Source organism: Oncorhynchus mykiss, chromosome 16 (assembly GCF_013265735.2).
Source record: "Oncorhynchus mykiss isolate Arlee chromosome 16, USDA_OmykA_1.1, whole genome shotgun sequence".
Lineage (NCBI taxonomy): Eukaryota > Metazoa > Chordata > Actinopteri > Salmoniformes > Salmonidae > Oncorhynchus > Oncorhynchus mykiss.
Window position 1 is genome coordinate 56,344,623 of NC_048580.1, and position 21,519 is coordinate 56,366,141.

The 21,519-nt window shown below is 41.9% G+C and overlaps 1 protein-coding gene across 1 annotated transcript; it reads right to left on the reverse strand.

Annotated features, from left to right (window-relative positions):
- Window positions 1-7,844: 7,844 nt before the first annotated feature.
- On the reverse strand, window positions 7,845-15,346 carry LOC110491119 (rho-related GTP-binding protein Rho6). Its single transcript, XM_036947350.1, has 5 exons — window positions 15,088-15,346; window positions 14,392-14,479; window positions 9,020-9,129; window positions 8,734-8,868; window positions 7,845-8,439 (listed from the first exon to the last, which is right to left on the reverse strand). The coding sequence occupies exons 1-5, from the start codon at window positions 15,205-15,207 to the stop codon at window positions 8,194-8,196; spliced, it is 699 nt and encodes a 232-aa protein (XP_036803245.1). The 5' UTR covers window positions 15,208-15,346; the 3' UTR covers window positions 7,845-8,193.
- Between the last annotated feature and the right edge of the window lie 6,173 nt (window positions 15,347-21,519).

Consider the following 21,519-nt stretch of genomic DNA (forward strand, 5'->3'; position numbering starts at 1 on the left):
CTAATAACCACTATTGCTAACTCTCATCCCACTGCTCCAATTACTATCACCATAATACAGCTAACGATGAGCAATACAAGATAAACCAGACAGAGAAGAATGGTTGAATAATAAGAGCATGGCAATAATAGAGGTGATGTACTGTCAGTGGATGACATTTTACCATAAATGCTGTTCAAATTTGGTTTGATTGTGATAATATTAAGTATGCTAATATCGTTGAATATAGTTCATATTTAAATGTCTCTGTCCTGCGGGTGCGGGGCCTACAGAAAAGCCTTGGTGTATGTGGTCAGGGGAAGTCTATGTGCTTCATTGGGCAGCCCAGAGCACACAGCCATGCACAGACTGATGCTACAGGGCTGCCTGATCTCATTACATCAAAATAGCTCTGGATAGAGAAATCAAACAGATATCTATGGGATGTCATGACAGAGGTTCACTTAGATGAAGTCCTATGTGATTCTAGAAGGTGAGCGCCCCTCTTTATTTCTTGTTACGCTTCTGTGTGTCGCTCCATCTTACTAGCTGTGGATATTAAATTGGTGTAGACAACCAGACCTGCAAACATGTAGATACAAATCAACAGACATACAGATGTAGAAATAAACAAATAGACACATGCAGACAAACACACACACACACACACACACACACACACACACACACACACACACACACACACACACACACACACACACACATAGATGAAGCAGGGAGAAATAGGCACGCATGCACATACACATTCACACGCATACACACACATACACATTAGGATGGAAACATGGTGAGACAGATGCTCAGAGGGTACAGACACAAACGTCAGTTCCCCCTCCTCGCTCTACTGAGCCTGTGTCATAGAGACCCATTTAGGAGACAGGAGTTATGGCATTGTCACAGCGGCCGCAGTAGCGCTCGCTCAGGGGGAGGCTTTGTGTGTGTGTGTGTGTGTGTGTGTGTGTGTCTCACTGGGTGCAGACAGCTCATCAGTAATCAGGCAGCATAGCTCTGACTCCCCTTCCTTGCCCCCTTTCTCACTCTCCTGCCGTCTCTGTGCCATGTCTGATAGAGGCGGTGTGTGTGTGTGTGAGTGTGTGTGTGTGTGTGTGTGTGTGTGTGTGTGTGTGTGTGTGTGTGTGTGTGTGTGTGTGTGTGTGTGTATGTGGGAGGCAATGTCTGATAGATGATGTACTTATTTGGTAAAGAGCAACACTGCAGATCGGCCATTTTCCCAGGCTAATAGTTGAACCCCCATCGGGTCCCAAGAGGATTTCAGACCACTGGGGTTGAACTCTCCCCCTAAATCACCCTCTCTGTGGCTCCTAATTCCCCAACCTCGGCTACCCTCTCATTGCCCCACTCCACCCCAGGCCCCTCTCTTCCATCCACAAGGGGAAAATAATAAATTGCATATTTATGGTAATGACATCTGGGCCTTTCTCCAATGTATTTCAAATGACAGGTTTCCGAAGTGTGCCATAAAAAAATTACAAAGAAACAGATGTGTTTATGTTAGGATTTTTTGTAATCTTTGATGTTTGGTTTTGTACTAATGAATCTCGAATAAATCCTTTTGGGAACTTCTTCCACACCAAATTAAAGATACTGTATTTGGATCCAAACATATTGTACAGCAAAAACAACTGTGAAAACAAAATGGCCTCCTTAAACGGCTGCAGTCTATAGCCAAAGAGCTTGGCCTGGGCTGTGCCAAAAAAACATTTACCAATTCACAATAGCCACACACGCCCTGGAGCAACCTGTCGTGGCTCATTGGCTAAATGAACTTGCGGTGTCTGGCCAGATGTTTGCTTAATTTGCCAGGACTCCTGGCTCATGCTGGGAATTTATTTTCAACCTTGTGTGCATGTGTGCATGTGTGCAAGTGTGCATGTGTTTGTGGTAAACCTATGTACTGCAGACAGACAGACAGACAGACAGACAGAGACAGCAAATCTTTGGTGAATCACCACAAACACCTTATCTTCACCACTCTGCCCATTAGCATTGTAGATCATTTGTACTGTAAAAAATACAAAACTTGCAGTTGATCCATGGATCATTGCCAGGATATGGCAGGAGAGGAGATCTGTCATAGATTGTCAACAGGAAAGTGTTTCTCACCTTGGCCTCTTTCTGCTGACTTTCCCTGTGTCTCAGACAACCCCACAGGCACAGACACCACCCCAGCTCAGATGCTCTCTGAGCCTGGACAGATGTGTCTCTGCCCACCTTTATTACGGTGTGTGTGTGTGTGTGTGTGTGTGTGTGTGTGTGTGTGTGTGTGTGTGTGTGTGTGTGTGTCACTTAGGATTACGTTGTCTGTCTCTGATAAGCTCAGGAATCTGAAACTCTCAGCTGCTCCTGTGTGAATATACTGTATCATCATGGCACCGAGAGGGACAGCATGACACAGACAGAGATACAGAGGCGGACAAAGATCATGAGAAGGAATGATATAAATACAGAAGGGGGTGGAGAAGAGGGGACAGAGTGCAAGAGGGAGAGGACATCTATGAGAGAGAGAGAGAGAGAGAGAGAGAGAGAGAGAGAGAAAGAGAGAGAGACCCTAAAAGTGCTGTGGTGTTGATGGTATCCTCAATGAAATTATAAAATATACCGACCACAAATACCAATTGGCTTTACTTAAACTCTTTAACATCATCCTTAGCTCTGGCATCTTCCCCAATATTTGGAACCAAGGACAGATCACCCCAATCCACAAAAGTGGAGCCAAATTTGACCCCAATAACTACCATGGGATATGCATTAACAGCAACTTTGGGGAAATCCTCTGCATTAACAGCAGACTAGTTCATTTCCTCAGTGAAAACAATGCACTGAGCAAATATAAAATTGGCTTTTTACCAAATTACGACAAAAACATACGACATTATGAAATCCATGTACACAAACACACACATTTCTTCCCACAGACAGGGCCGTGGGGTGAGAAAGGGATGCAGCTTAAGCCCCAACCTCTTCAACATATATACCAACAAATTAGCGAGGGGACTAGAACAGTCTGTAGCACCCGGCCTCACCCTACTAGAATCTGAAGTCAAATGTCTACTGTTTGCTGATGATCTGGTGCTTCTGTCACCAACCAAGGAGGACCTATAGCAGCACATAGATATTCTGCACAGATTCTGTCAGACCTGGGCCCTGACAGTACATTTCAGTAAAACAAAAAATAATGGTGTTCCAAAAAAGGTCCAGTCACCAGGACCACAAATACAAATTCCATCTAGACACCGTTGCCCTAGAGAACACAAAAAACGATACATACCTCGGCCTAAACATCAGCGCCACAGGTAACTTCCACAAAGCTGTAAACGAGCTGAGAGACAAAGCAAGAAGGGCCTTCTTTGCTATCAAAAGGAACATAAAATTTGACATACCAATTAGGATCTGGCTAAAAATACTTGAATCAGTTATAGAGCCTGTTGCCCTTCATAGTTGTGAGGTCTGGGGTCCGCTCACCAACCAAGAATTCACAAAATGGGACAAATACCAAATTGAGACTCTGCATGCAGAATTCTGCAAAAATATCCTCTGTGTACAACGTAAAACACCAAATAATGCATGCAGAGCAGAATTAGGCCGAAATTCTACAACCACCTAAAAGGATGTGATTCCCAAACCTTCCATAACAAAGCCATCACCTACAGAGAGATGAACCTGCAGAAGAGTCCCCGAAGAAAGCTGGTCCTGTGGCACTGTTCACAAGCACAAACAGATCCCACAGAGCCCCAGGTCAGCAACACAATTAGACCCAACCAAATCATGAGAAAACAAAAGATAATTACTTGACACATTGGAAAGAATTAACAAAACATAACATACTACAATGCTATTTGGCCCTAAACAGAGAGTACACAGTGGCAGAATACCTGACCACTTTGACTGACCCAAACTTAAGGAAAGCTTTGACTATGTACAGACTCAGTAAACCTTAGCCTTGCTATTGAGAAAGGCCGCCATAGGCAGACCTGGCTCTCAAGAGAAGACAGGCCAAGTGCACAATGCCCACAAAATCAGGTGGAAACTGAGCTGCACTTCCTAACCTCCTGCCAAATGTATGGCCATATTAAAGACACATATTTCCCTCAGATTACACAGATCCACAAAGAATTCGAAAACAAACTCAATGTTGATAAACTCCCGTATCTACTGGGTGAAATACCACAGTGTGCCATCACAGCAGCAATATTTGTGACCTGTTGCCACAAGAAAAGGCCAACCAGTGAAGAACAAACACCATTGTAAATACAACCCATATTTATGTTTATTTATTTTCACTTTTGTACTTTAACTCTTTGCACGTTGTTACAACACTGTATATAAACATAATATGACATTTGAAATGTCTGTATTCTTTCAGAACTTCTGTGAGTGTCATGTTTACTGTTAATTTGTATTGTTTATTTCACTTTTTTTTTCTTATCTACTTCACTTGCTTTGGCAATGTCAACATATGTTTCCCATGCCAAAAAGCCCTTAAATTGAATTGAATTGAATTGAGTGAGAGAAAAGGAGAGCAAGAGAGAGAGAGAGAGCATGAGTGAGCGAGAGAGAGAGCTGGTCAGGGCAGTTCAGAGATGCTTGGATGGTTTTTAGTGCTGGCACTGCCCAATAGGTCACTTCTTCTGTGGGCACAGGGTGTCACACCCTGATCTGTTTCACCTGTCTTTGTGATTGTCACCACCCCCCTCCAGGTGTCGCCAGTCTTCCCCATTATCCCCTGTGTATTTATACCTGTGTTCTCTGTTTGTCTGTTGCCAGTTCGGCTTGTTTGTCAAGTCAACCAGGGGTTTTTCTCAGCTCCTGCTTTTCCCAGTCAAGCTTTTTCCTCGCCCTCCTGATTTTGACCCTTGCCTGTCCCAACTCTGAGCCTGCCTGCCTGACCACCCTGCCTGCCCCTGAGCCTGCCTGCCGACTTGTATCTTTGCCTGAACTCTGGATTATTGACCTCTGCCTAGCCTGAGCCTGCCTGCCGTCCGGTACCGTTGCCCCACCTTTACTGACCCCTGCCTGCCTTGACCTGTCTATTGCCTGCCCCTGTTCGATTATTAAACCATTGTTAATTCGACGTTGTCTGCATCTGGGGCTTACCTTCATACTTAATACAGGGTATGGTACATGACTAAAATACCCAACCCCCTCCTCCAGAGGCATCACCCAGGTTGGTTGTGTGTGTATGTTTTGGGGGAGGGGTGTCCCCAAGGCTATATTTACGCTTCAGTTGCATGTGTCCAGTCTGTTTTTGACAGAAATATCAGCTATACACATGTTGTTTACGTTTAGTCTCCACCATTTCAATTTTCAAATAATGTTCTGCTGTTGAATCATAGCAGTAGACTCAACAGCCAAACATACAGAAGCAAATTATTATGTTGTACCCTTGAACCAGGGATAAAATAACTATGTCAGGCTTCTTCGAAGACAAACCTCACAATGAGCTACAGTATATCATCGATTCTACGTTGTTTCACGGTAAGAACATTGAAGCAAGCTTTGTTGATCCAACACCACTTTGATATCATTTAAAGACACACAATGAATAACTGCAATTTAGCCTACATCATAGCTCAAAGTAAAGTTGAAATACAACGCATCAATATACTTTTCTATTTACCAAACCTCATGTTACTAAGATGCAATCATACTTAGGGCAGCTACAGTATGTGTCTGCCATCACAGTATAGCAGAGCATTTAGTGAAGAGATTTCACTGCAGGTGGATGTGCTGCAGTAATGTAATAACCCTCCCTGTCAACATTCTAATGGGCAAATTATGTCTTTCTGAGCTTATAATGATTCAAATTGAGCATTTAATGTTGACTAAATTACAACATCCCTCAGCAATTTGATCAATTATGCTCTGTTATCATTAGACTGATCTGTCTTGTCCTAGTACGTGTGTATCACCCATTATCAATATCTCAGTCTGTCCCAAGGTAAGAGGTAATCTATATCTGTGAATGGCTCTTAACTCTCAAGTTATTCTATATGGCTCACGTTTTACTGCAACATTTTCAATAACTTCAACCAACCAAGTATGTACAGTACTCATCATAATGCTTAGTTAAAGGACGATATTTAACCCAAAGACTCCTCTACAGAAGTTAGATAAGAGCTTGATGAGTTGGTAGTGCTGCTAGGGCCCTAGAGTGTCCCTCATCACAGGGAGTGTGGTTGTGCTATTTAGGGTGAAGCCATCTGTTTAAGTTTCATACTGTATGTTACACTTTAAGTCACCTTCATATGTTAATGCCTCATAAACATTCACAACTTATAGATGTTACTTTTCCCCTTATGGACCACCAAACCTGTACTCCACAAAAACTCAGACATCTGAGAATATATATAAGGCGAGCTTTATTCAGAACCAAAGAGAAAACTTATGGATGGAAAAAAAAATCTATGTCCATTCAAATGAAGAATTCTACCCCAAAATTTACAGTCAAAAATAAAACGACAACATTGAGCAATACAGTATTTCATTAATAAATTAAGTTGAAGCCATTTTACTTAACACAAACACTGAGTTTTGTTCCAACAGCATTCTTTTTGGAGCTTTACAAATGGCATATAAAGCAGGATATGTACAACCAGACATGGTCTGTTCTTAGCAAAGGAGTGGGAGCAGAAACAGTATGACGGCTGTATATTCAGTCTGAACAGTGTTTCAGTCACTCCAGGCAGATTTGGATCTGGATCTTATTCACTCACTGCTGGGAACTGAGGTTATAAAAGATACTCAAATTGCTTTTTTTGTTCTGACACAAGCCACTGAGCTGCCACTGAGTTCGGAGGCTTCAAATTAGTTTTTCAGATATTTTTCAGATGTTTTTCAGCAGTGCACTACTAACTGAAATGTCCAGCCGTCACCTTAGCAGTGGTCTCATGCTACAAATGAAAGGTGAAACGCACCTGGTTAAATAAAGGTGAAATAAATAAATAAAAAACTGTTGGAGCCCTCTTTCTTTTCTCTCAGAGCCAGAAACTGCACCCATCATCACAATTCTGCTGACTTCTGCCACTGCTCACACAGTTGCTAAGCAACCCTTAAATTCCAGTGTTCTGTAAGTCCAAACAACTCAGAGCTCCTGTCTGTGCAAATCATGAAGTCCTCTATTAGCCGGGTCGTAGACAGCTCCTAATACAAGATGACTTCAGTGAGTACAACAACAATGACAAAAAAAGCAACTACAATTAAAAAGGACTGGGCAGAAAGCAGATTACAAATGTGAAGAATACTGAAAAATATAAATCACCTTATACTTAAAAGATTTCAAAGCAAAACAAACTGAAAAATAACTTACTTTGGACAGGACCAGCCCGTTAGTTGTTTCGGCTCAAATTCACCCATCCCACCCACGCCCAACCCTCACAGACCCTTTACCCAATTTCTTACACTCTCCACTAAATATGAATGAGAGACCCATCTTTGTAAAGGCCTTGATCCTGTACTCTCATCAATAATGGCCAGCCACACTACAAGAATGACAACTCCAGAGAGTCATCCCAGGTGATCAATTGTGGAACATGAAGGAGACTTATTTTTCAGTCTCTGAATCAGAGAGGTGTGGGGGGCTGCCATAATTGACATTCACTTTTTCAGCGCCCGAGGAACAGGGGTTAACTGCCTTGCTCAGAATTTTTACAGATTTTTACCTTGTCAGCTCAGGGATTCGATCCAGCAACCTTTCGGTTACTGGCCCAACGCTCTAACCACTGGGCTACCTACCACGTGTGTGCGTGTGTGTGTGTGTGTGTGTGTGTGTGTGTGTGTGTGTGTGTGTGTGTGTGTGTGTGTGTGTGTGTGTGTGTGTGTGTGTGTGTGTGTGTGTGTGTGTGTGTGTGTGTGTGTGTGTGTGTGTGTGTGTGTGTGTGTGTGTGTGTGTGTGTGTGTGTTTGTTTGTTTGTTTGTTTGTTTGTGGGGGGGTGATCATGAAGAGGACCAGTATATCCTATACAGAGTAAACCATGTTTTTTTTAAGTGGGGCGTCAGTGGGGGTGGGGACTGGGGAGGATGTTGGGGGAGGCCAGAGGGGTTCTAAAAAAAAACCTTCCTTCCCCCTTACTTCCGATTCCCTTGCCCCTCTACCACCTTGCACCCCCTTTTGCCCGCTGGACTGTTCAATGGAGTGAATCGCTGGCCACCCCAGTCTGGGTTCTTCCCCCTCCCTCACATGATGGAGCAGCCCTTAGCCTTGTCCTTGCCGAAGGTGGAGGAGAGGAGGTCAGACTTTCTGGGCAGGAAAAGGAGTCTCTTGGAGAGGCGTCGGGCAGGGCTGGTCTTGGTGGAGGGCTGTAGCTTGCTGATGCAGGCCAGGGCTGAAGTACGGAACACACTGTGGATGCTCTTCTCTGAGGTGAAGGCCGAACACTCCAAGTAGGCCTCCGCACCTAGCTGCTTGGCCATGGAGGAACCCTGCAACATGAAGGGGAAAGAACAGGAGTGAGACGGAGGAAGCGAGACACCAAAGAGAGAGAAAGAGAGAGAGAGAGAGAAAGAGAGAAAGAGAAAGAAAGAGAGAGAGAAAGAGAGAGAGAAAGAAAGAGAGAGAGAAAGAGAGAGAAAGAGAAAGAGAGAGAGAGAGAGAGAGAGAGAGAGAGAGAGAGAGAGAGAGAGAGAGAGAGAGAGAGAAAGAGAAAGAGAAAGAGAGAGAGAGAGAGAGAGAGAGAGAGAGAGAGAGAGAGAGAGAGAGCATTATGTAAGATTCACCTGCTCATGTGAGATGGGTGTCTGCTTCTGATTGGACAGCTCCATGAGCGTACACACGTCTGTGCGCAGGTCTGTTTTACAGCCTATCAGGAGGATGCGTGTGCTGGGGCAGAAATCCAGGATCTCTGTCTTCCACTGCAACGAAAAGGACATATGGCTGTCATGAGGTTGTTATAATGTATCATCACCATAGATGTAAAGTGCATGATTGTGATGATGGCTAAGATGAGGAGGAAGAAGAAATTGACATCAACAATGATGATGATCACAATGACAATGGCCTTGCCTTTTTCAGTGCACCATCAATTGAGTCTGGTCGGCTGATGTCGTAACAGAGGAGCACAGCGTCTGAGTCGCTGTAGCACAGGGGTCGGACGTTATCATAGTACGGGGAGCCTATAGGGTCAAACAGATCGGCTGGGGTCAGTCACAGGGCTTTCAATAGGACAGTACATCTAATCACATTTTATTTGTCACATGCTTCGTAGACAACAGTGAAATGCTTAATTACGGGTCCATTTCCAACAATGCAGAGTTAAAGATAAGATAAAATATTCAATCAAATATAGAAATAGTGACACAATGAATAAATTCACAGTGAAAAACAAATATATTTAACAAGTAAAAATAACATGGCTATATACAGGGAGTACCAGTACCGATGTCGATGTGCAGGGGTACAGAGTAATTGGTGTAGCTATGTAGTGTACTTATAGGTAGGGGTAAAGTGACTAGGCAACATGATAGTTAATAGACAGCAGCAGCGTATGTGGTGAGTGTGAAAGTGTGTGTGTTGGGGTGTCAAGTATGTATGAGTGTCTGGGTAGAGTCCAGTGTTGGTGCATAGTCAGTGGAAAAAAAGGGTCAATGGAGGTAGTCCAGGAAGCCATTTGATTAGCTTTTTAGGAGTCTTGTTAAAAAGTCTTATGACCTGGGGATAGAAGCTGTTCAGGGTCCTGTTGGTTCCAGACTTGATGCATTGGTACCGCTTGTCGTGCGGTAGCAGAGAGAACAGTCTGTGGCTTGGATGGCTGGAGTCTTTGACAATGTTTTGGGCCTTCCTTTGACACCGCCTATAATACAAGTCCTTGATGGCAAAGAGCTTGGCCCCAGTGAAACACTGGGCCGTACGCACTACCCTCTGTAGCACCTTGCAGTCGGTTTTCCAAGCAGTTGCCATACCAAGCGATGATTCTGCCAGTCAAGATGCTCTTGATGGTGCAGCTGTATAACTTTTTGAGGATCTGTGGGCCCAAATCTTTTCAGCCTCCTGGAGAGGAAGAGGCCATGTTGTCCCTCTTCAAGACTGTGTTGGTGTGTTTGGACCATTATAGATACTTAGTGTTGAAGGTCAGCGTGGCAGATGTGTTGTTGCCTACCTCACCACCTGGGGTAGACCGTCATGAAGTCCAGGATCCAGTTGCAGAGGGAGGTGTTCAGTCCCAGGGACCTTAGCTTAGTGATGAGCTTTGAGGGCACTATGGTGTTGAACTCTGAGCTGTAGTCAATGAACAACATTCTCACGTGTTCCTTTTGTCCAAGTGGGAAAGGCCAGTGTGGAGTGCAATAGAGATTGCATCGTCTGTGGATTGGTTGGGGTGGTATGCAAATTGGAATGGGTCCAGGGTGTCTGGGATGATGGTGTTGATGTGAACCATGACCAGTCTTCCAAATAATTTCATGGCTACAGATGTGAGTGCTATGGAGCAATAGTAATTTAGACAGGCTACCTTGGCATTCTTGGGCACAGGAAGTATGGTGGTCTGCTTGAAACATGTAGGTATTAAAGACTGGGTCAGAGAGAGGTTGAAAATGCCAGTGAAGAAACTTGCCAGCTGGTCAGCGCATGATCTGACTTAGCGTCCTCGTAATTCGACTAGTCATGCGGCCTTATAAATGTTAACCTGTTTAAAGGTCTTACTCACTTCGGCTATGGAGAGCGTAGTACCAAGTGAATAAGAAACTCCATTAGTTCCATTAAGAATGATTTGTTGCAGCACAGGACACCATTCACTCCCCCTGGTAACTACGGCAAAAGCCTTGGTCAACAATGCTTGAATCCAATACTCTATTATACCCCCCCCCCCCCCCCCCCTACACACACACACTGTACACTGTACACTCAAATGTTCTTCCTCCCTCACACTCAGATCTACAGTAAATCACTTCACTAAACTTATGGGCCTTCCCACTTAGTAGAATATTTCTCCAATAATTCCCATTAACACACAAACAGACAAACATACACAAACACAGACATACAGAAAGAGTAAGAGAGAGGCACAGTACACAACTCTATCCATGTCACACCCCTGTGTTTCGTAAACAATTTATGCTGAACTCTTTTTTTGTGCAGAAATCCCACTTTAAATCAGAGAGATGTAACAAAGATCTCTGTATCAGGGGAGAATCATTGATTTATGTGTTTAGGGCGTGGGTTCTATGTGATGCATAACACATACTGTACTGTATGTAAAATGTCGTTAACAATGACACCTAAACTAAAAAGTAAATGCTTCTCATGTTATAAATGAAAGACTATTGCTTAGAAAACCTTAATCTGGTTGTGTGTGCATGTGTGTGTGCATCAGTGACAGTTGCTGCCGTTTAAAATGAGGGAGGACGCAACATTTTTTATCAGCATGGCCTTATTTCTATTACAGCATATTGGATGACTGTCATTCATATTCCATTCACCCAGTTCAATGTAACTGTCATGTGTGCTCCCTCTCCAGCCTCTAGGTCACCATGCTGCTCATTAAGGCGGACACCTGTCACCTTCGTTATGCGCACCTGCACGTCATCAGACTCACCTGGACTACATCACTGCCCTGATTACCTTCCGTATGTCACTCCCTTTGGTTCCTTCCCTAGGCGTTATTGTTTCTGTTTCAGTTTCCTGTATGTGTGTTGTTCTTGTTTTGTATTATATTGCGTTTCTTTATTAAAACACTCACTCCCTGAACTTGCTTCCCGACTCTCAGCGCACATCGTTACAGTAAGATCGATAGGTTAAGGCTACTACATGATACTCAAATTTCCCTATACCCATCATGAAGTTGCTACCACCTAGCCTATGAATGAAAGTTTACAACGTAGGTGCACAGGTCAAGAGAAAAATGTTAGTAATCAAGGTGACAGACAATGGCACATCCAATAGCGCCTTGCACACTCTTGCCTGCATCTAGCTGATCTAGGGTGTATTCATTAGTCCAACAGTTGCAAACGAGAGTTTCTATTCGACCATCTAAGGTATGTTTATCTTTGTTTTGTTCCGTTTGCTTCCATTTAAGAATATTTTTTCAACAAAATCGGAGGAATGAACACACCCCTAATCACCTGCAAACGAAGTTCACTTTCATAGCAGCCACATACAGACAGCATGCTCACTTTGCTAGTTGTATAATTCCTCCTCGCATATACTCTGTCCTCCTCTCACCTTTTCCCTTCACTTGTGGAATTCATTGCACAACACAATAACTGTCTGTGACCAGGCGAAAAAACCTTTCCAAGCCAAATATTCATACCATAACCGCTAACCGCTACACACAGCCTACATCATTGTCACCATATTAGCTAACGTCATAGTCAACATAGCTACTAGAAGTAACGCGTTAGTAAACCCTCTACAATCATGTAGTACAGTGTACAGCAAGCAGTTTAGCAGTTACACTGGCGGGCCCCGGTGGCAATAAATTAATAAATCCAAAAGCTTACATTGAATTGTAATAGTTCCCGTATTGGATAGCCATAGCCAGCTAGCCAATGTAGCATCCCTCTCTGTTTGAGCCAGGTGTTTGAGTAGGTTAAACTAGCTAGCTGCATTCGTTAGCAAAGTAAGTGAAAGGGAAAAAAATACAAAAAATATAGCTTGTTCTCTCTCTCTTGCTTCTCCTTCATTATTTAAAGGAAATTAATTTGTTCAAAACTGTTAAACTATTGTCTTTCTCTCTTTGAGTCAACCACATTTTATACCACATCTGTAGCTTATGCTTTCTGTACTAGATTAATTATCTGATCATTTTATTGGGTGGACAACATGTCAGTTCATGCTGCAAGAGCTCTGATAGGTTGGAGGATGTTCTCCGGAAGTTGTTTTAATTATTGTGAAAGTCAATGGAAGGGGGTGAGAACCATGAGCCTCCTAGTCAATGTACCCAGAGGAGGATGGAAACTAGTTGTCCTCTGGCTACACCATGGTGCTACCCCAGTGAGTGCCGTTGAAGCAACTATAGACCTTCATAGTTATTAAATATTGGTCACCATGGTGACACGGTAACATTGTGACATTGGTGACATGGTGACATTGTTGACATGGTGACAATAAATATTTGGTGACATGAATATATTTAATACAGTTTTATCTAAAAAGGCTAACTTTTGTTATGCTTCACTTTACATTTTTCTGAAAATCCCCTTTCTCTGAGGAGGAGCCTCCACTGGTGTGCGTATGTGTGTGCATGCATGCCTACACACCAAAGTATAACGTATGTTAAAGTTTACATGAAATTAGTGCTTACATTAGTGCTTACAGCGATATATGTGGTCCCCTCTGTTGTACAGGAAGGTCTCTGTGCTAAAATCAGACGCTGACAGGATGTCCATCCTCTCACCACACCAACAACAGATTACATTTTTAACCTACTCCAGAAACGTGTTAAACACAAACTAAACCAGCAAATAATGAACTAAGAAAAACTTCATCATGCAGATGTACAGTGTAACCTACTTATTATTATTTGTTTTTTTTTTATTTAACCTTTATTTAACTTATGCCTTTATGGGTAGTGTTAAATGCATTTGCATGATATAGAATTCCCTCCTTCTACTGTAGGTGTGCCATTCTCTTCAGATCCAATCCATTATTAAAAGCCTGACAAACATTCTCCTTTGAGGGAGGCAATTGTCTGACGTTTACAAGGAATAACTGTATAGTGTGTAAAGGCAAGAGATGAGGGAACTGAATGGCAGTGATTGGACTTGTTTTTCCAGTAGGAGACAATGACCATATTGTCAGAGGTGTCCAGGGTGATGCAATGCTGGGGAAACAGAGATGATGATGGCTCTGAACCCTGGAGCTGAGACTTTAGTTATAGGACAATCGGAGAAATCCATGATATGGCACAGGATGTCAGAGAGACAGATAGAGATCTCAGTGTTTAGACTATAGAGGCACTTTTGATGGCATGATGATAGAAACAGTGGAAAAAAGAAAGGTGGAAAGAGCTAGGGAGAGGTTAAAACGAGGTGTGAAAATGTAAAGGTGGGGATGAGTCTACTGTTGTTTACAAATTGCATTGTTTTCAGAGCAAGTGGGCAAGGAAATGTAAGTCAGGTTTTGCAGTACAATTCCTCTGAGAACTTGAATATAAAGACACATTAAAATGGAATGTTTTTGGACTCTCTCCTGTTCAAGAGAAAGGAGTTTCAAGGTAGCGGCCTGAGAACAAGTTGGAGGAACATTTCACGCATGATAAACCCCCTCCACTATATCTGCAGGTAGAGCACCTTGTATAGAGAGACATGACACATTATATCCCTTTTTATAATACATTATAAAGGCTTATACATGCCTAAATACCTTAATGCTTTAAGTAAAGTGCTACTGTAAGGGTATGTTGGATGTATGCAGGGAGAGTGCAGAGTGTAATTGCTCACCTGACGTGTCCCAGAGACTGAGCTCTACGCGCTGGTCCTCCAGCTCCAGACAGGCTGTGTAGTTCTCAAATACTGTTGGAACATATGTCTGTGGATGCAGAAAGGAATGGGTTCATTTGTACTACTAAAGGCAATTACACTATGTAAATGTAGGATTTAGAAATTAGAATACAGTCAACCTGTGAAATGATGACCTTTGTAATCCTCAGTCCTACATTTACATACAGTGTAAATTGTGTTAGTTTTACATATAATGATCATCCCAGTTTGTGGCTACTGTGCCACTGCCTACTGTCTGTCTGACCAAATAAGGCATCTGATCATTTCAAAACGAAGGCCAACTCCATGATAACAGAAAAATAATACAAATCATTTTAAGAGGTATTTTAGTATTTTAAGAAATAGGAAATAATTGTTTCCTATCAATTATACAGTTAGGAAGTTAATACTTATCTTGGGATAAAGTATCATATAAGAATTAAGCAATACATAATCTATGTCTTGAAACTCTATCATAAATCTAACACAATCTAGCAATGCAGTTATTAGTGAAAATATAAACTTGACAAATTCTCTTTGTTATTATCATATAATTATCACCTCTTTATAGCCTATGTATGTTGACTATTCCAGTAGGCCTATACCTTTAGGTTTAGACTGTAATCCAATCAAATGTGCCAGGTAGAAATCGCATACCTCAGGATAGGAATCCTTGGCCAGGACTTGCAACATTGCGGTTTTCCCGCATTGAACATCCCCAACCAACACCAGTTTACATCTCGCCACCATAGGCTGGGTAAGTCTCCTTTCCTTCATTGTGAAAAAGATTTGGTTGATGAATACAATAAATGTATATGTGAAACAAAACAACTCCTTTGTAAATCCTCTGTCAGTTATCAGTGCTTTGTGCCGTGATTCTCTCCTCCTGCGATGAAGCTTGCTGCCAGCGGTATTGATGAGATATGACACTGCGGAACTTTATATTGTCGCGACAGCCAATGAGCGTTCTGCTAATGGTTGCGCGGCACGCGCTTCGGACGAAATATACAAGGTTTTTGTAGTCAACTGTTCTAAAGGGCGAAATGACCTACATAGTCTATCCATGTCTAGTGGATGATACGCTTTGTGTGATATTAGAGAGAGGAGGGAAAATGGCTACAGGTTATTTAATGTTATATTGTTAAATGTTTGTCATCATGGAGTAGGCCTAATGAATGATCACAACAGCAATTATATAATTATTTATTAGAATTATATTTATGGCTACATTTAATGCATTAATCCTTCCAATATCAAAGTAATGTCAGTCAATACCTTCTAGATCAATCAAATGTCTCTCTCTTTCTTCGCCTGTTGGACAGAGAAGCAGTGAGTGGGGAGGGTTGTGTGTTTTTTTTATTGGGCACAGAGGAGGGTAGTGCGTTTTTTCCCTGGTTTATTTTCACTCTTCTGCTCTTAGTTTCACTATAAACAATGGCTTGACTTACTTTTGATATTACCCTAATAAAGTTTAGAAATGTTTGTGAAGGTTTGGCATGGTGTGGCTATTAATAATCTTTAGCTACTGCAGGCCTATGACATGAAGACAGTGCATCCCGGCCCTCCAACTGACTCCGACAGCTGAACTTAAGGCGAGAAGTCTGTTTCAGGCCTACCAGAGTTACTCCTATAATCAAACAATATAATGCTTAACTTTATACAAAATATTCTGATCGAAAATAAACGAATTAGCCTCCTTCAGTACGCAGTGGTGTAAAGTACTTAAGTGAAAGTGCTAATTAAGTCGTTTTGGGGGGTATCTGTACTTGTAACGGTCGTCGTATGAAGGAGAAGAGGAGGACCAATGCACAGCGTGGTAAGTGTCCATATGTAATAGAATAAACTGAACACGACAAAAAACAAAAATAACAAAGTGAAACAGTTCCGTGTGGAACACACAGACACAGGAAACAATCACCCACAACTCAAAAGTGAAACCAGGCTACCTAAGTATGGTTCTCAATCAGGGACAACGATTGACAGCTGCCTCTGATTGAAAACCATACCACCAAACACAGAATCCCAAATTACAGAAAAAGGAACATAGACTGCCCACCCCAACTCACGCCCTGACCATACTAAAACAAAGACAAAACAAAGGAACTAAGGTCAGAACGTGACAATACTTTACTTTACTATTTATATTTATAATGTACGTTTTACTCCTTACATTTTCCTTGACACCCAAAAGTACTCGTTACATTTTGAATGCTTAGCAGGACATAAAAATTGTGTAATTCGTGTACTTATCAAGAGAACATCCTTGGTCATCCCTACTGCCTGTGATCTGGCAGACTCAATAAACACAAATGCTTTGTTTGTAAGTTATGTAGCCCCTGGCTATCCGCAAATGAAAAAAAAAACAAGAAAATTGTGTCATCTGGTTTGCTTAATATAAGGAATTAAAATGATTTATACTTTTACTTTTGATACTTAAGTATATTTAAAACCAAATACTTTTAGACTTTTTCTCAAGTAATATTTTACTGAGTGACTTTCAGTTTTACTTCAATCGTTTTCTTTTAAGGTATCTTTACTTTTACTCAACTATGGGAAATGCAGCTTTCCCCCTACATGAGAACCTCATGCACCCTTATGCAGGTATGTTGATAATAGAATGTTGGAATCGATTTCACTCTGTCTGTTTCTAATTTCCCTTGTTACTGCATACTGTACATGTGTGCACCTCTATATCAGAAGTGCCATTTTATCAACGCTTTTGAAATATGGTTCCTGGAAAATGGTATGGTGTTTTTTTTGTTTCCCAAATATATATGTGACATATATTCTTGTTACCTCTCATTCACAGCTGTCCATGTCAACAAACCTGGGCTTACCTGGAACTACCACCACTCTCATTGTCAGAGAGTCAGAGAATGCATTCGGCATCATGGCTGCAAGGATGAGGATTCTTGGACGCACAGACTCTGCTTCACAGAGCACACATAGGACCAAGTATTTTGTACTAAAATGTAGACTTTTAATCTTGTTAATAAAATGAAACCTGATTCTGGGACGTCTCAGTGTGCAGTCATTTAGATTAGATTGATCTACAACACAAGTAGAAAAAAACCTGTAAGTATGTATCACACAGCTCTTCTGTACATTGTCAGCCCTTAATTGTCATATAGAATGCATTGAAACACCTCAAAGAAATTCCAACAGAGCTTTTTCAGCATATTAATAAACCTTTATTCTTGATTCTGAAAGTAAACCACAAGACAAAAGCAACTGCTGAGAACAGACTTGTAAACAAGCGTCCATGGATTAAAATGTGTCAGTGTAGTTACAAATGTTTCTGAATATAAATATTTTGGAACAATAGTAAAACAGTGTCTGTTATGAACAGACATGTAGATAACAAAAGTGTCTATGGAATAAAATGAAAGTGTCTAGTGTCTGACTCCTGAAATGTCTGCACAATAACAGAACAAGTTGTTCATTTCACTGTGGTCCCAGTCAATTGGTCCATGTCCTCTTCTTGAAGTCATGCACAAACTCATTGAGTTGGTAATCGAGTTTTGGTGAGAGTTCATCCTGAAATCAGCTTTAGGTTCCAGGACCCTGTGGAGAGGATGAGAAGAGGGATGAAATTAGGAGACTCTGGAGAGCAGTGTGTATGGTGAGGAGAGGAGGAAAATGGACAACAGAAGAGAGGGAGGGGATTAGAGAATAAAGTCTGAAATCATTTTGATTTACCTCTGTGACAGGCCGGTGACTTGGTGCATGACGTTCTCCAGAGATATGTCTTTAATCATTTGCAATGCCTTTGCGAGTGATGTGTCAAGGAATGAGTCTGCAGCTCTTTTCCCCCTTCTTCTCACACCCCTGCTACTACTGCTGCTGCTCTGTGGCATCGAGCCCTAAACACATTGTAACCATCCATAGCAACCTCAGAATACAGGGTTTTATCAGTTAACCAGGTCTCAGATACAATAAAAATATCAGGGTCTGCCTGAGAGACCCAGATCTTGACATGATCCATTTAAGGTAATAAACTATGAATATTAAGGTGTACAAATGTCAAACCTTTTCTGCATTTAAGTCATACGGAGTTTCAATACAAGTCAGATTACTTTAAAATTTCGGAACAGGAGACTCAAAGATTGGATTATAAAAGAAAACAAAGTAGGAATCTTAGTTACATTTCTCCGGTTAGCACCATTTGGCATGTCACCACTTTCCGACACAACATGTGGAACTCTCACAGTGACCAAAGAGGAGATGGTAAAACTGTCTTACATGTAATGCTAGTGTTGTCCTCACATCAATTTAGTTGACCAATAACCTTTCCAATGTTTGATGACAACAGCCGGGAGCCATTTTCACCCAGGTGAATTCCGTCTACCACAAAGTAGCCAGGCCTGTTCCTGAAGGAGTCAAAATTGTCGACGGACATGCCCAAGTCCTTGGTCAGACGCATTAACCACTGGTGAAGAGACCAAAGATGGGTAAAACACTCAGTTAAAAACGGCGAGACAAATATTTGTCCTGCTAATTTCTGAGCATTCTCCAAGAGTTGTGAGAAATTTTCTCTTAGCTTTACAGATTTCACACAAATAATATCATTTGACCCCATATGCACCACAACTGTTTTCAGAGCAGGAGTCTGTTTCTTGATGGTGGGGATGATTTCCAATAAATCCAATACCTTCGCTCCAGGAAAACAAAGTGTACGGGTATTTCTGACTTCCACCGAAATCCGTACACTTTGTTCATAGAGTTCAAGTAACAGACACATCTCAACATCAACTGGAGACTGCATGAATCAGGCCTTCATGGTCGAATTGCTGCAAAGAAACCACTACAAAAATGCAAACCATGATATTGAAGTACCCAAAGTCGGTATGCTTTGTTTATTGGTTGTGTGGTGTTTTGGCATGGAAACCTTTTGGTGGAAAACTCGTTACATATATTTCATATAAGTATAAATATGGCATAAAAATGTTGAAAATCTGATTTCCCCTAGCTGATCATTGTCTGCAGCCAGCTGTGATTTTAGTGCAAAGAAACAGGCAGGGAAAGTGGTGTGGTGGTCGGCGAACCCTCAATCTTCTGGCCCGTAGCCCTGCATGGCATCGACTGTGCCACAAAAGCATGCTGAAGTGGCAAAATACCCACGTTTATAAACACAGGGTCGCTACAGTTATTATTATTTTTGATTGTAAACATAATTCTATGAGTGGGGGGGGGGGGGGGGGGGGGGGTGTTCAAATTATTAAGTGAAAATATTTTTCATGTTAGGGAGGAGGGTGCATTTTATGACACCCTCCCCCCAGCACATTTAGATTCATTCAAATGGTATTGTAAAAGTGAAAACATACTTAGCCCTATAGGGCTTGTAGTCTAGAGTAAGGTGTACTTTTTCAAATATGCACAGTGGGTGTACAGGTAGGTAAAGATCAGACCCACTAAAAGAACAATGTTACTTGACCTGCTTCAGTTCTAGCTTTCATTGATACTCTCTCGGTCTTTCACTCAATCTTTCTCTGGATAATTTTTTTTCAACTTTTGACACTGTTGCCTCCCCATATGGCTTCACAGGCATGAACAAAAATTACCAGATTAAATGGTCTCTGTATGAGTAAAAAGGATCTAACTCTACTTAAATATTTCACCCAATCTAGAACAGGATTCAAAAATTAAGAAGAATTACACGTCCTCTCATCAAGTTACATATGTATTTGGAAGGAAACCTAGCAAATGCACAGAAAAAAATTGTCACATTCGTCGTAATGATGAGACCAAGGCGCAGCGTGACAAGAATACATTCTTCTTTAATAAACGAAGAACACTTAAACAAACTAACAAAACGAACGTGAAGCTATGCTAAACCAAGTGCTCATATTCAACACATAGACGATAACCCACAAAACCAAAATGGAAAATGGCAACCTAAATAGGATCCCCAATCAGAGACAACGATAAACAGTTGTCTCTGATTAGGAACCAATTCAGGCCACCATAGACCTACATATACCTAGACATACCAAAACCCCATAGATATACCAAAAACCAGAGCACTGACTGCCAAGCCCAAACAGAAGACATATGGCTTCCTCACTCTGAAACACCAGAGAATCTTCAAGAATGTCTGCCATTTTGGGAGGATGTGGAGCATGCTGAGTTTTACAGAACATGAATGGACATACAAACAACCACATACTGTTACGACATTAAATGTCCTAGTGCATTCGGAAAGTGTTCAGACCCCTTGACTTTTTCCACATTTTGTTACGTTACAGCCTTCTTCGAAAATGGATGAAATAAAAACAAATCCTCATAAACCTACACACAATACCACATAATGACAAAGCGAAAACAGGTATTTATAAATTGTAGGAAATTTATAAAAAAATATAAAAACAGAAATACCTTGTTTATATAAGTATTCAGACCCTTTGCTATGAGACTCGAAATTGAGCTCAGGTGCAACCTAGTTTCCATAGATCATCCTTGATATTTCTACAACTTGATGTCCACCTGTGGTAAATTAAATTGATTGGACATGATTTGGAAAGGCACACACCTGTCCATATAAGGAAGTGGCGTTTCTAGCTTGTATGGCTCCCTGGGAGAACCCCCCGTCAGCGCCCCCCCACCCAACCACCCATTATATCCAAAGTTATGTAAGCTAGTTGGACAGAAAATAGAATATTGTCGCCCTTGAGGCTATTTCATTACATGCATAATATTATACTCATAAAGAGTATTTTTTTACCCCTTTTTCTCCCCAATTTCGTGGTATCCAATTGTTGTAGTAGTTACTATCTTGTCTCATCGCTACAACTCCCGTACGGGCTCAGGAGAGACGAAGGTTGAATGTCATGCGTCCTCCGATACACAACCCAACCAGCCGCACTGCTTCTTAACACAGCGCGCATCCAACCCGGAAGCCAGCCGCACCAATGTGTCGGAGGCTACAACGTGCACCTGGCAACCTTGGTTAGCGCGCCCTGCGCCCGGCCCGCCACAGGAGTTGCTGGTGCGGGATGAGACAAGGACATCCCTACCGACCAAGCCCTCCCTAACCCGGACGACGCTAGGCCAATTGTGCGTCGCCCCACGGACCTCCCGGTCGCGGCCGGT